The sequence below is a fragment of the Mytilus edulis genome, chromosome 3 (assembly GCF_963676685.1).
Source record: "Mytilus edulis chromosome 3, xbMytEdul2.2, whole genome shotgun sequence".
NCBI classification, from domain to species: domain Eukaryota; kingdom Metazoa; phylum Mollusca; class Bivalvia; order Mytilida; family Mytilidae; genus Mytilus; species Mytilus edulis.
In genome coordinates this window covers 102,117,068-102,132,148 of record NC_092346.1, presented here as the reverse complement: position 1 = coordinate 102,132,148, position 15,081 = coordinate 102,117,068, and the positions used below count along the sequence as shown (strand labels likewise).

Below are 15,081 nucleotides of genomic sequence, written 5' to 3'. Positions count from 1 at the left end.
CCTAAGGAGTTATTGCCCTTCATTGTCAATTTTTAACAATTTTCTTAAAATTTGAAGATTTTCAATAACATTTTCCACAGATTGTACTGTTATAGATAGAGATAATTGTAAGCCGCAAGAATGTTTAGTAAAGTAAGATCTACAAACACATCACCATCACCAAAACACAATTTTGTCATGAATCCACCTGTGTCCATTTTTTAATATTCACATAGACCAAGGTGAGCGACTAGTTTTAGTAAGCATAAAACTGAAACTATTAGGTGGTAACCTTCATCACATCATTGGTACATGTACAACAACTCTTCGCAGAATTTTTACCGAGTTCCTGGGGTTTCCTTCTGTGGAATCAAACCGTATATTCTTAGCCAGTGGAGATGATGACAAAGACACTTTGGGGGAGATAAATATTGTCCTCGAGACATAGTGGACTTGGTCAAAGTTCTCATGAGTAGAATTGAACATTCAACTTAAACATGCTGAAGCTTCGTTCCAGGAGAAGTATCACAGATTTCATTATCAGTTCGCCTTAATTTCTTAGAAATAGAAAGGGGAACATATTAGTTATAATACGTCCTTGAATGATTACCTAAAATAGATTCTCCTACTTGCGTTATTTTCATCTCGCCCTTCGTATTCATCTTTCCTTGTAGGAATCCGAAAAACATAGCAAAACTAGAGATAAAAATCTTTTCTTTATTCAATGTACTTGTATGGAATATACAAAATGAAGATGATACTAATTGTAAAAAAATGTGTCCAAATACATGTAACTAAGGAGTTCGTTTCATTTCTATAAATCTTAAAAAATAATTTATTCAAATCCTAGGTTTTCATTATCTGGTAGATAATTGAGCATCTCATCTATATTAATACCACTGTTATCCGAACTCACACAATTTTGAAAGATCTTATGATAAACAGTTAGCCATTCGGTCTTAGCACAAGCTATTCTATACATTGGAATGTATTTTTCATGACTAGACCAGCCATTTAATTGTCAATTTATTAATGAGCTATTATTTCAAATACAAAAAATAGAAACTAACCAACGCATAGATAAATAACCGAATTACACTTAAAAATGAAAGTATCGTATCACGAAAATTAAATTATATGTAGTACAAATGAAGTCCTTTTCAAATCAATTATCTTGGACAGATTTGTAGCAATATACATCATGGCTTTCAGTTGAGAATAAATTTCCTTTAACATAAATAGCATGCATGTTTACTGAAACTAGATGACTAAGAATATATCTAACGGTAGAGTCTGACTTTTATTTTGCATGAGGCAGTATAATTAAATTGGAACCTCCTCTCAATTGTGTTGTAAATCTAACTAAAACTGTTTCCTATTTTGTGTGCGATTCGATTACAAAACTATGACTATCAGCAGTAGAAAAATGAACGACTTCCGTTTCCGCTTTCATTTATTACTCTGTTGTTGTTGTTGACTTTTTTCTCCCATCATCATTGAAACAAATTCTGTAATAAATTAATATAAATTTAATATCATTTGGAAAAAAAATTGTGTTTTCTAATTTAAAACAGAATTTTAGAATATGAAACATAATAGTTATTTTTTTCTTCATTTGAATAAACTATATTTCTGAAGGAAATTTGTTAATTTCTTTAAAACAATATATCGAATTTTGGAGCTGTTTCCAATCAAAAGATACAAGAAGAGGTATGAGTGCCAATGAGACAACTCTCCACCCAAGTCACAATTTATAAAAGTAAACCATTAGAGGTCAAAGTCTTCAACACGGAGCCTTAGCTCACACTAAATACTCATTTAGACACCTGTTCTATCTTAACTGGAACAGTTGTAATAGGTAAAGCTTTGTTTCTTACCTTCGTAATTAACCTGGCCGTCTCCATCGATGTCAGCTTCTTTAATCATTTCATCAACCTCTTCATCAGTCAATCTTTCACCAAGATTTCGCATCACGTGACGTAATTCAGCGGCACTTATAAATCCATTGCCATCCTTATCAAACACTTTAAAAGCTTCCCTAAGTTCATCCTCTGAATCTGTCTCCTTCATTTTTCGAGCCATCATTGTCAAAAATTCAGAAAAATCTATTGTACCATTTCCTACAAAAGTCACGCAAAATTATTAGTTTAAAAGCAAAAACTAGAAAAGATAAAGAAACTCATGCACACTAACGATCCACTGTGACATATATTTTGTTAAAAACGAATAAAAAATATATTTCAAAATAAAGAATAACAGTAAAAACATAAAAATATTGAGTAACAGACCACACCAAACACCAACACGCGAGTCATCGAAACGAATATACGTTTCCAAATTCTTAATAATGTATTTATTTACTTGAATACTAATGCAATATATCTCGTTAGAGGTCTCGTGTTAGTGGGCTCGCCTCGAGTTGTTAATGTTTTGGTTTGGTGCAGATGACAATTGTGTAGGATTTGTAGACATGCACTATCATACAGTTAATATAATCGGTACATTGTATATTACAATTGTTAATCTTTGTCCTTTTCGGATTTTAAACCAGTTAATACTTGTATGAATCTAAGCTTAATATGCGCGTTTTGGCTGTATTTAGTAATTTAGAGAGCATACATATGAATATATCCGAAATAGTGGGTAAACATCAGTCAAACAGCAACTCAAGTACACACACATGCAAAGATATCTCAAAATAATAAGGTATTCAAAAAGTAACCTGATACCACAAAACTCCAAAGTATTTCTCAATTTTCAGTGTAACAGCAACCCAACGACACTATAACTCAAATATTTCAAAGATTATACATTCTTCAATCATTGACAAATAAATACATAGCTAAAAAAACAATCTTATCTACTGAATGAAAAAAATTTATATCGCTAAAATACTTTCAAAAATAGACCACTTTAAATTAAGTTTCTATTTTGTTGATCATGTTCCTGTGACATGGTTTCAATTTTACATTAGTTTATCAAATGTCAATAATCCTTTTGTAATGAGTAAAACATCTCTATAGAAAATACATAATTTATTCTGATAAAATCCAACCTACCGTCTGCATCCACCTCATTAATCATGTCTTGTAGTTCCGTTTCTGTAGGATTTTGACCTAGTGACCTCATAACAGTTCCCAGTTCCTTCGTTGTAATACACCCATCGCCATCTTTATCAAACAAACTAAAAGCTTCCTTAAATTCTAGATAAAGGAAAATAGTTTTACATTATACATCGTTGAGATTGAATAGATAAGACTGTTATGCAAAAATATTAAATTTGACCATAAAAAAACAGTTTAATAACAGACTGCGCTTTGGTTGGAACACTATGCTGAACACAAATGTGCATGAATAGTATTTGTCTGCTAACATCTTGCTGAATGGTAAAAAATGTGTCGAACTAATCGAGCCCTCAGTTAGTTTTCTCGTTTGAATTGTTTTGCATTTGTCCTTTCGGGGCCATATATAACAGACTATGCGGTATGGGCTTTGCTCTTTGATGAAGGTCGTACGTTAACCTATATATTTGTTTATTTCTACATCATTTGGTCTCTTGTGAAGAGTTTTCTCATTGGCAATCATACCACATCTTCTTTTTTATATTTTCTGTGAGATCGGTATGAACTAATGGAGACCTCTCTGTTTGGATCAGTAATTTTAAAACTTTAATGTAGTACACCTTTTTTTTTCTTATCTTACTTGATTTCGTCTAAGATTCTCCTAAATTTTGACAATTTTTTTTCAGTTGCTTGCTTCTCGCATTAAACAATCAACCCTATTTGAATTCCTATATCGTTTTAGATGTAAGCGAACACTTTATTAGATAAAGATCCATTGATTTGTGTTTATAGATTGAAGAAGATGTGGTATGAGTGCCGATGAGACAACTCTCTCATTCATGTCACAATTTGTAAAAGTAAACCATTATAGGTCAAAGTAAGGGTTTCAACACGGAGCCTTTGCTAACACCAAACAGCAAGCTATAAAGGGCCCCCAAAATGACATGTATAAATAAAGGCAATAGTAGTATACCGCTGTTCGAAAGTCATTAGTCGAGAGTCAAAAATCGAGAAACCATTCAAACTGGAAAACCAACGGTCTACTCTATATAAAAAAACTAGAAACGAGAAACCCTTATGAACCAGATCAAAGAGTGAACATGCGCTGAACGAATAAATTTGATCTATGACACAATGTTGATACAAAATCAACAAAATTTACACATATTTGATCAACTATGTTTCTATCTTCGGCGTCAAAACTCATCAAATATATATTTTTAGGCTTAAAACTGTGTAAGGCTAGTGCTTATGACATTTGATATCAATGGTAGTCAAATTTGAAGGGACATTTATATTATATAGATATAATAGCTACCTGCAACCTGTTCTTCTGATAGTTGTAATTCAGACTGAAAAATAAAACATATGAACAGGGTTAGCAAAGAGTGAATAAAGTATGCGGCAGTTGAGAAGATACTTATATATATGAGTGCCAATGAAAACGCAACACTTGGTTTTTCAAAAAAATAATTTATACTAGAAATGATAATCTTTCAAAATAAATTGTTCTTGAAAATTAACAATTTTAACAATAGATCGATATCAATCAAAAATGTTTCATGTAATCTTTTGGGCGCAATAGGTAAACGTAAAAACCAATGTCGAATCATCAACTCACAGTCCTAACAAAAAATGTAACAACCCCGTGATGCAGCGCTATCTCAACAGCACCGTGGAATTGATCATCCCGGACGTTTAATGTGATTCCAAGGAATGTTATTCCACTTGTCCCGCAAAGCAGACTTAAGCTGACTTTATGATATTGGTAGTGGTTTTCATCGTCTAAACCATGTCAAATCTATGCAAAATTTGCTCGATCGGACCAAACTCCAACGAAAAGCATGACTTTTGGTCAAGGCGGGTGCCAGATGTCTATGTAACCACCACTGACGGTTTTTGGTACATAATGAATGATTTTTGGTCTACAGAATTCGATATTTATGCCAGACTGCCGTTAAGATGTCATTAAGGAAAGACTGTGGTGATCTTTAACAATTTCTGCGCAAATGGTGCTTTACTGAAATTGCTCGAAAGGTTCTACCTTGACCACCATTGAACTCTCGTGACCTTTGGACAGCTACCAGAGGCGATATCGGATATGTTCAAGACCAAATGTATCGGTCTTGCTGTGCGTTTTTTGCTTTTTGTACCCCGGGATGTGGCTTATCATTGAATGAACCATTTTGGTTGAATTTGTGGATGATTTGGGTTATTGTATAGGCTACAACTTCAGTCTTCTCGTAATTGTATGCTGTGGAAGGCTTCATTGGTTCATACCCAAAACTGCATATCGCCGGTTGTCAGAAAGTCCTGGCATTAACTCAGATGTTCATTGCCGTTTCTTAACAATAAGGGCGGGAAAATTCATGACATTAGCCAAGCTTTAAATGACAAAGTTGTATAAATGGTGCGTACAGTTGAAAAGCGGTGCACTAGGTTTATGTCCGTTCAAAATAGCCCTTACTTCGCATCTGTTCCAAAAATCACTCAACCGTAAAGTTGTCGACAATTGTCTGAAAAGTCATTTTCAACCAATAATACAAAGTTCTAATATAGATAAAATAAAAATTATAATTTTTTTTTGAAAAACAAAAGTGTTGCGTTTTCATTGGCACTCAGTATATATATATGATCAATACAAAAGTGTCCACCAATATAATTTTGAATCCGTATTGAAGCATGGAAATATTGACTTGAACCGACTTCCAAACGATCCATGATTGAGTAATGAGGAGTACCCACATTGAATCCAGCTTAAATTCACATCCTTAAAAATCGAATAACAGGTGTTTGGTTTTGTTTCTTCAAACATTTAGAACGTTTTGTCTTTAGTCCATTCTTAAATTGTAACATTTTTTTTAATCTTTTTGCTAATTTTTAAAAGATGACATTTTTTGTGAACGTCGCATGGCGTCGTTTCCATAGATTTAACTTTTCGATTGCATATCTGCATATATATACTGTGTATGTTTGTGAATGACTAAATATATCTACCTATGTTGCAAGCCATGTATAATGTCAAATCCAAAAATTACAAATTGTTTAAGTCTTAAAAGAAAACTTGTAATTTCTGCAGCTATTTTTATTGAATAAGTGCAATTAAGGTACTCGATGCAATATAGGTACTGTTAACTGCTAGTAGATGTATTATTGTCATTGTTTATTTTCTTTTGTTACATCTTCTGACATCAGACTCGGACTTCTCTTGAACTGAATTTTAATGTGCGTATTGTTATGTGTTTACTTTTCTACATTGGCTAGATGTATAGGGGGAGAGTTGAGATCTCATTTTTTAACCCCGCCGCATTTTTGCGCCTGTCCCAAGTCAGGAGCCTCTGGCTTTTGTTAGTATTGTATTATTTTTAATTAGTTTCTTGTGTATAATTTGGAATTTAGTATGACGTCCATTACCACTGAACTAGTATATATATTTGTTTAGGGGCCAGCTGAAGGACGCCTCCGGGTGCTGGAATTTTTGGCTGCGTTGAGGACCTATTGTTGACCTTCTGTTGTTGTCTGTTCTATGGTCGGGTTTTTGTCTCTTTGACACATTCCTAATTCCCATTCTCAATTCTACTGTGACGTTAGATCAAGGAAAGTTCATGTTGCTTGTCATTATAATTGTGTATGTATACAATGAGATAACATGAGAATAAGGTTAAAATACATATAACCAACTCATAACAATAAATATTTCAAAAAGAAAAGACATGGAAGACTTCGGTTCTATATATTTAGTGTCATGTATTTAAATCATATTTAACAATACTTAAATACTGACATTTATCTTATTCTTAAGTGTTTTATGATATTTAATAAACTCGTCATATTTTTTTAACTCCAGACGTGCATTTGGTCTAAAAGAAAAAGGCTCATCAGTGACGCTCGAATAAAAATTAAGTAAGAGGGCCAATCAAAGTACGAAGTTGAAAACCATGGACGACATAAATTTGATTAAAGGTTTGCCAAAGGTATCGAAGTTAGTCCAGTCATTAACAGACTATCTTTTTTTTAGTATGCTTGAATATCCAATTGCAGACTTTAGTTTTTTCCTTTGGTTCTTGATTAATATGTCAGTGGTTAATTTGATGTAACTATTCCATATCTTTCACACATTAACAATTATGTTAATTTCCCTTTAGACTAGTAGGAGATATTACCAGGAATATAAAATCAATTTGTCCCATTTACCGTAGTGAGTTATAATCTATATAAGATCAAAGACCAATAGGTTTGGGTATATATAAGTCGAGCATCTGGCGTCTCATCCTAGACTTGCTACAATTCCCTTTCTAATATTTCTCTCTTACTAATTTATATGTTTACTGATAAGTGCCAGCCTACTGATTGCCCTTGCCTCCTGCAGATGTCAGTATAATTGTAATCTCCTAGTTATAGCAGTAAAATTATTAAAGGGGCAAAATTGAAAAAATAATAATAATTAGGAAGGGACATGTAGCAAGTCTAGTCTCATCCGTCAAATATCAGTCTCGCATTACCAATAACGATTAAAACAACATAGCTAATCGAGAGAATTGATATTCATTAAAACAATAACATAAACCATGTTTGTAGATATGATGTATTGATGTGTACAGACAATTCATTTTATCAAATTGGGTATCATTTTACAAATAAGCCTGAGACCTGCAATACAGTCACGGTCATACATTTGTATTTCTATAAGAGAAAATCGTGCAGTAATAAAATTGAAATACAAAATAAGAATCAACAGTAGTTTACATATGTTCAAAACTATTCACTCCATGTAAATTAACAAGCCAATAGAAGAAAAGTTAGGAAAACAAAGTGCGTTGACAATCTGAGCTTCTCCTGCTTTACACGAAATTCCCGCTATACAAACCTAGAGTCAGTCTGGTTACCGGAATTCTAGATGCACCAAATTAGGCAATTCATATCTGAGAGATAAACAATATTATGCTTTGAATTTTAGAATTGATTCATACATTTTTGTCAAAAAATTATCAAAAACATTGTGTTCTACAAGGATCACTTGTCCTTCGTCTTCCATCAGACTAAAATGTATGGTACCTAGTTTACATCTATGCTTAGGAACTATTATGTTTTAAATATGTGCTACGTTCCAGTATGTCCCTTTTTTGACCAGGTCCGATTAGGTGGTGTTACGTCTTTCAAAGTCTATCCAAATTTATTTTTGCAAAGAATTCCGCTCAAGTTGGTGCTAGGGACCATCTTACACCGGCAATGAGATAACAGTTCTTATGTGCTCTTTTGCTCGGTGTTAAAGGTCTCACTGTGACTTTGAGATGATTGATTGATTGACTGATTGATGTTTAACCCCACTTTCGACAATATTGTGCTAATTTGATGTGACTTTGAGATCAAAAACAGCAATAAAGCACTGTTCCTTTGCTTATTTGTTTTTTTTTTATTTTGCTTTGCATGTACTGATTTTGTGTCATGGTTGACCTATAATGGTTTACTTTTATATATTGTTATATGGATGGAGAGTTGTCTCATTGGCTCTCACACCACATCTTCCTATATCTATTGGATAACCGGTATTGTTGGATTTTCTATAAAGAGTTCTCGCCTTTCTTAATATCATGACTTAATTTTAATTTCTACCAAGTTATACCAAGTTATAAGCCTTGTATCTTTGATGAGTAAGCTTTTAGAAAGTGCTGGAATTGGACGAGTGCACAATACATAATGAAAAATGATCATAATTGTTGTATCCAGTTTAAGTAGCCACAATCGTATATATACTGTACTTATGTACATTTAGGAAAAAAACAGATTGGAGGTCAGTACGTGCTCAGAGCAGATATACAAATTTACAAATATTTATATAGTACTTTGTCTTGATAACAGCCAGTTAATAGCGAGTCATACAGTTTACGCTCCTGAAGTTTAGAATGCATCTTAGTATGTAAGAAGTAATGTATTGTCCATTCGTTTGGTCTTTTAGAGCTTTTGATTTTGCCCTTTGATTGAGAACTTTGCCGTTTTGAATTTTCCTCGGAGTTCAGTTTTATTGCGATTTTACTTTTTAGATGTCCAGTTTTTAGCTAACCAGTGCGATGGGTTCACTGTCGCATAGACGTTTGACAAAACGTTATACATTCCTTTGTGTAATAATTGATTGGGAAATCATCAATGAGTATTATACGGTTATTATTTCTTTATCATTGCATCACTAGCTGCTAATGTATAAATGTTTGATGAACTATTTTACTAATGAGATCACTTATGTACAGCAAGCATTTATTATCAAATACATAATTTTTGTCATTGATCGTATATTTTAATGCCCATCGAATATAGTTATATTTCCTATACATATAGAAACCTGTACTTTACGTCCAATAAAAGAAAAGAAACCCACTTTTTATGTAGAAGAATTTTTAAGAAGTTTAACGAACACCGAATGTTATTTTTTTTATGTAAGTTAAGATATGCAGCAGACCTATTATATGTGTGGTTTTCTATTTTTCAAGTTCAATTGCTTAGATGTCATAAACATCAGGAACAAAATCGAAGGAACCGAGTAACCCTTTTCAAGCTTTGTACAAATAATTACAATATCATGTTACTAAGTATTCTTTCTAAAATGTATATATATATTTGTCGGGTTACAACATGATTTCATAGTTAAGGGAATACACCATACCAATTATAATATATTTGATTATTTAGTTTTGGAAATCATAGATTATCTGTTAGCTTCAATTGGGTATTGGTCTAGCTTTCACTAACTTCAAATACTCTTATATATCTATTTGTATACTCTTGCCTTACTCATGATAGTATAGCACTAATATAACAATCCTGTACTTTGTACCAATACTGTCAGAATAGGGCTAATAATATCTAATGTGTTGAACATGCACATACTAGTATTTATTCTGACAAATTCGGTATTAATTATTGAAATATTATCAATTATCACTTATAGCTCCTAAGTGCCAACTTAAAATCCATCGTATCGACTTATTTGTAGTTTCATGGACTGGAATGACTGCTGATAACATAGAATAGGGACTTGAATGAAGAAGAGTAATTCAATGTTAAACGTTTGCTTTAGACCATGGAGATGTCATGTTTCGTAGTCAAAAGAACCGTTACTGTGTCTTTTTCAGTCTCGTCAAAACAGTAACTAGAACGATCCATCTAAGTAATACATGGAAAAGATCAATGTTAACACTGATCAATTTTATAGTTATGATAAGCATAAACCAATAATATTTTATTACACTTCGTTTAATGGTGTCCCAACGGAAAACGTTCAATTATCAATTTCTGGAGTAATTCGAGCAGCACGTTTGAATGTTCTTCAATCGTATAGGCATGACGTTATCCCTAATTAATATTTTAAGTAAAACTATATACCTGCGTCAAAAATCATCATCATTGTTTTAATGAATTGATGTTTTACTGAAATGAAATACATACCGTGATGTTTGTCCAACTCAGTTACGATTTAACGAGTCTTTTCAAGTGAAAACCAACTTAAACAATAAATGAGTGAACTACACGTATATGTATGACAGCGACAATTCGCAATAAGCGCAGAGTTATAGGTTCCAAAAGTATGATTAGGTGCGGATCACAATTATGAACAGCTATTGTGCTTTATGTAGATGCGTGTTGTTTTTGTGTATTAGTATAGTATTAGGAATATTCTATTTCCTCTTTTTCAGTAAACCAATTTTGTTTGTTTGCCCCTTTGTTTAGTGTTTACCTTTCTAAATCTGCTAAGATGACACGTAATTATATGATTTGCGTTTTCAACCGTTGCAGTTTTATACTTGTACAATGTTAATTTTAAAAAGAGTCATCTCACGGCCGACACTCGGCTAACTGAAAGATTGGTCGGTTAATCTATATTGAGTATGCGGCTTTTTTCGGCGGTTGGTCTGTTAATCGGGTGTTATCGAGAAAATCATTGAAAGTTCAGCATGTTTCATTGTATAACTTTCTAAATATATTTTCATCATAAAAAGTATTCATGTCTAACAAAACAATTCAATGTACTGAATTCAGTGGTGTAATTATTATTTTTCTAGCTTCGATGTACGATCTATAAAATGAAAAGGCGGGTTACTCATCAATAAATTTATACACATTTTACACACATAAAATGTACACAAAATGACACATTGGTTAAATTTACTTGCATTCAGTATATTGAACATCGAAAAAAGAAGGGCATTATGTTTGTTAACCATATTGATATCATTATGTGAAAAATCTACACGAAAATCTGTTTTTTTGGTGACATAAATCAATCTTTATTTAAAACCTGGTCTGTTAATGGGTCGGATGTATAAAACCCGGTCTGTTAATTGGTCTGTTAAGAGTTATGAATGGCAATAAAAGTATAATTTTATTGCTATATGGGGTGTTTCGGATCAAATGATTAGGCTCAAGACGAGCGAACAAAATATACGAAAACAACACATGAGCAATGAAATATAACATATACGGAAACAACACATGAAAATGAAAATTGATATAAATGGTTTCAAAAAGTGTAATATGAAAGTAATATTAATTTCATCCAAGAATGATCGCATAAATCATGTTGATTCTGTTTAATCGCGTTTTCGCGTTTTCAACATCGCGATTTCGCCGTTTCGCGATTTCGCATTTTCGCCCTATAGAATATGAAAGGTGAAATCGCGAAAACGCGACATGGACTTCACCGGCCACCATAGACAACTGTAGTTCTCCTCTGCACTTATGTAGAAAGGAACTAAACGGAATAAAATTAATTGAAACTTAAAATAACCAAACGTAGCTGCATTCGCTCCTTTCCGTTTACTTCTTTAGAGTGGTTTGTAAACAACATATGATTAAGTAATAGAAGAAAAGAACCAATTGGAAGATGCTGACGAATTATGGTTTAATGTCCAGTGAGAAATATCATGTTCATATGTGAACGAGAACACGTTATATGTACCCTGTGTTGTATTAGAAATACACTTTCAGTCGGAATTGAGAACGTGCTACTTCGAACAAACACAAAAATTAAGGCTGATTGAAAACGTCAATAAAAAATGCATGCATATTCCAAAGCCAATCCATATCACGCTATATTGAAGTGACACACCCTTCAATAAAATGCAAAGAAAGTCAAAATAAAAATGCTCTTTCTAGGATACTGTGGCACCGTATTGTCATTTTTGTTTACTCAGGAACATCTCATTCTTACCTTTTTCAAGGGGAAAATATAAAGGTAGAAAAATTATTGTCGTGGCTAAATAACTCTTAACTGACACAATTTCAGTTGTCCAACCCATAAACAGACTTTATTCCCATAATTTTCATTAAAACGTGGTATTATTCACGTTATTTTACAATTATGAAATATTTACTTACTAGGTCAATTTATTTTTTTAGAACCACAGTACTATTTTTTGTTCTTTAAATGATATCTAAATTTGTTTGTTTCGCCTTTTATTAAAAAAATTGCTATGCGTATAAGCATAAATACTACATACTTGAGCGACGCCTTTTAGTTTTACTGAAAACTGCGCAGACTAAGAAATGTTTTTACAAGTGCAAAATGTTCTATGATAGATATCATTTTGTCAGACACTTTTCTTTTTTTGATTTGGTTCTTATAACATGCCAAAAATCCGTATATTTAATAGAGTTTAACATTAAATTAAGCGTTTTACTCTTAACAGACGTATAACCAACCCGATTAACAGACCAATCGCCCATATAGCCGCATACTCAATATAGATTAACCGACCAATCTCTCGGTTAGCCGAGTGTCGGCCGTGCATCTCATCAACGACAAAGTAGCTGTTTGATAGAGAGTAAAATACATTTGTATATATTTATATATCGTGTTTTATTGATGAGGTATCTCCCTGTATTGCCGGGCTTTTATTGATCCCAATCCTCCAGAGGGAGTACTTTCTAAGTGTAACATACGGTAATTACAATGAAATTGACACTAAAATTGATATTACCCAATACAATTTCATTATTAATGATAACATCTGCTCTGCCATGGGATAACATTGACTATCCAAATCATAGGGAAATATAAAAGAAAGTTATATATAGATTCATCATATATGACGTATACAAATCATATATAGATAAATGTATTTAATTTGATATTCAGTTTTATTGGGTTTTTTTTTAATTTTCATTCCATACTAAATTATGAGTATTTGTGTAGAAATTTGTTGACGTCGTTGCCATGAATAAAAATACTATACATGTTTTGATAGCATTTCCGTCAATTTCGTTAGGTTCCTCTAAATTACAAAATCTTTTAAATGCAGATATAGTAAAGTTAGTAAAGTTATTGTCTTATTATGAGCAACCAGTCATATCAACCGTATGCAATAAGGCTTTGGTGTAATTGAATAAAACACTTATCTCAAATTTTATAAAACAAGAGATGAAAGATACCAAAGGCACATTAAAACTTTAAAGTCTAAAATAAACTGATAACGCCATGGCTATTTAAAGAAAAATCAGCAAGACAAACAACTGTATACAAAACGCAACATAGAAAACTGAAGACTGAGAAACACTAGAACCATTCTATGTATAAAGATTGTATTAAAGCGAGGTGGTGATGAAAACCTTTCATGCATAAATAACATGTAGACACAAACTGGCGGAAAGACTGGTCAAATATTTGTAAAAATGTCAAAGTAATTAAAATATTTTTGCAATTCTAGTTTTCAATCTGATAATAAATGGAATAAGAAAAGCACCAAATGAAACATGGGGTTAATAAAAATTCCTACAAGTTGCAAGCTCTTCAGTTTGAACTATGTTAGAGTTTATGTTGATAATCTTCCCGGTGTGTTATGTTGTTTTATTACATTGTATCAGAAATCCGTCAAATAAAACAGTGGATTCAATAGTATGAAAAGGTGTTTCTTAATTCAATGTAAATCAATTGTTTTCAACAGACTTTGATTTGTCATATATTGTTATTTGATATTGAACGGACAACGGACAAACAAATGACGGGTCGTGAACTAAGATATTATATATATGTCTTCAAAACATTGAACATATGAAGTTAATGTACAGTGTTGCACCATATGCAACATGGAAGAAAGTACAACTTCATAATAGACAATCATGGAAATAAGCTAGCTTGAAGGAAATTAGATTTCAATGAAAGCATATCTTTTTTGACAAATTCGGTTCAGTTTCAGATACGTTTATCTGCAATTTAAATGAATAATTCACTCAGTGATGTCAATAATCCAAATATACACATATACTGTAAACATTAAACCGTTACACATATTGAATAATATTATGACATATGTGTTATCAAATACTTGAAAATGAAAATGTTCTTCCTGTACTATACAAGGTGTCCATAGAAAGTCTAAGTAATTATATTACAAAACATTTATGAACTATCTTGTTTCCCGCGCTTCCTACTGTAACATTTTCCAGCATACCATAGAATTGTAAATAGAGGGAAAAGGTGGTAATAAGTTAATAAAAAGTATAGATAAGTTTGAACCTACCATTTTAAGAGATCAAGTTCCTATCCGGATTATTAATAATGGGACGAGTTAATTCAGGATCGTCAGCTATATATTAATGCGACACGTTTACCAACATTAATTATAGATGGCGCTTAGGGACTGTTTCAAAGACCACTCTTCGCTCTCTTACACAAACAGTTTACGCAAATATAATTTTCCATTAATACACCCGATGTTTCATCAAATATTAAAAAGTAATCTAAATTTACAACAGTTTTCATTGGAAACGACCATGTCGCAATGCGTATTTTGCAGTTCTTATTATCATAAACACGAGTTTTGAGATAATTATACAATTCAATATTTTGTAAGGGATTTTTGTCACTCGAGAATTTGATAAACAATACATTAGTAATTTGGGAAAAGTATTCGATTGTAAATTTTTTATTGTATGAACTGCTGTATTTGTTTTGAAGCTTGTGACTGTAGTCGATCGACCAAGCAGGATATAAAAATAGATGATTTATCATGTAGACTTTTTTTTCTGATAATTGACTGAAATTGATCAA

General features: G+C 32.3%; 1 protein-coding gene across 1 annotated transcript; it reads right to left on the bottom strand.

The window, feature by feature from the left end:
- Positions 1-682: 682 nt before the first annotated feature.
- LOC139518023 (calmodulin-like) lies at positions 683-14,734 on the bottom strand. Its single transcript, XM_071309659.1, has 5 exons — positions 14,552-14,734; positions 4,360-4,393; positions 3,039-3,182; positions 1,857-2,099; positions 683-1,487 (listed from the first exon to the last, which is right to left on the bottom strand). Exons 1-5 carry the CDS (start codon positions 14,552-14,554, stop codon positions 1,429-1,431), a joined length of 483 nt encoding a protein of 160 aa, XP_071165760.1. The 5' UTR covers positions 14,555-14,734; the 3' UTR covers positions 683-1,428.
- Positions 14,735-15,081: the final 347 nt, after the last annotated feature.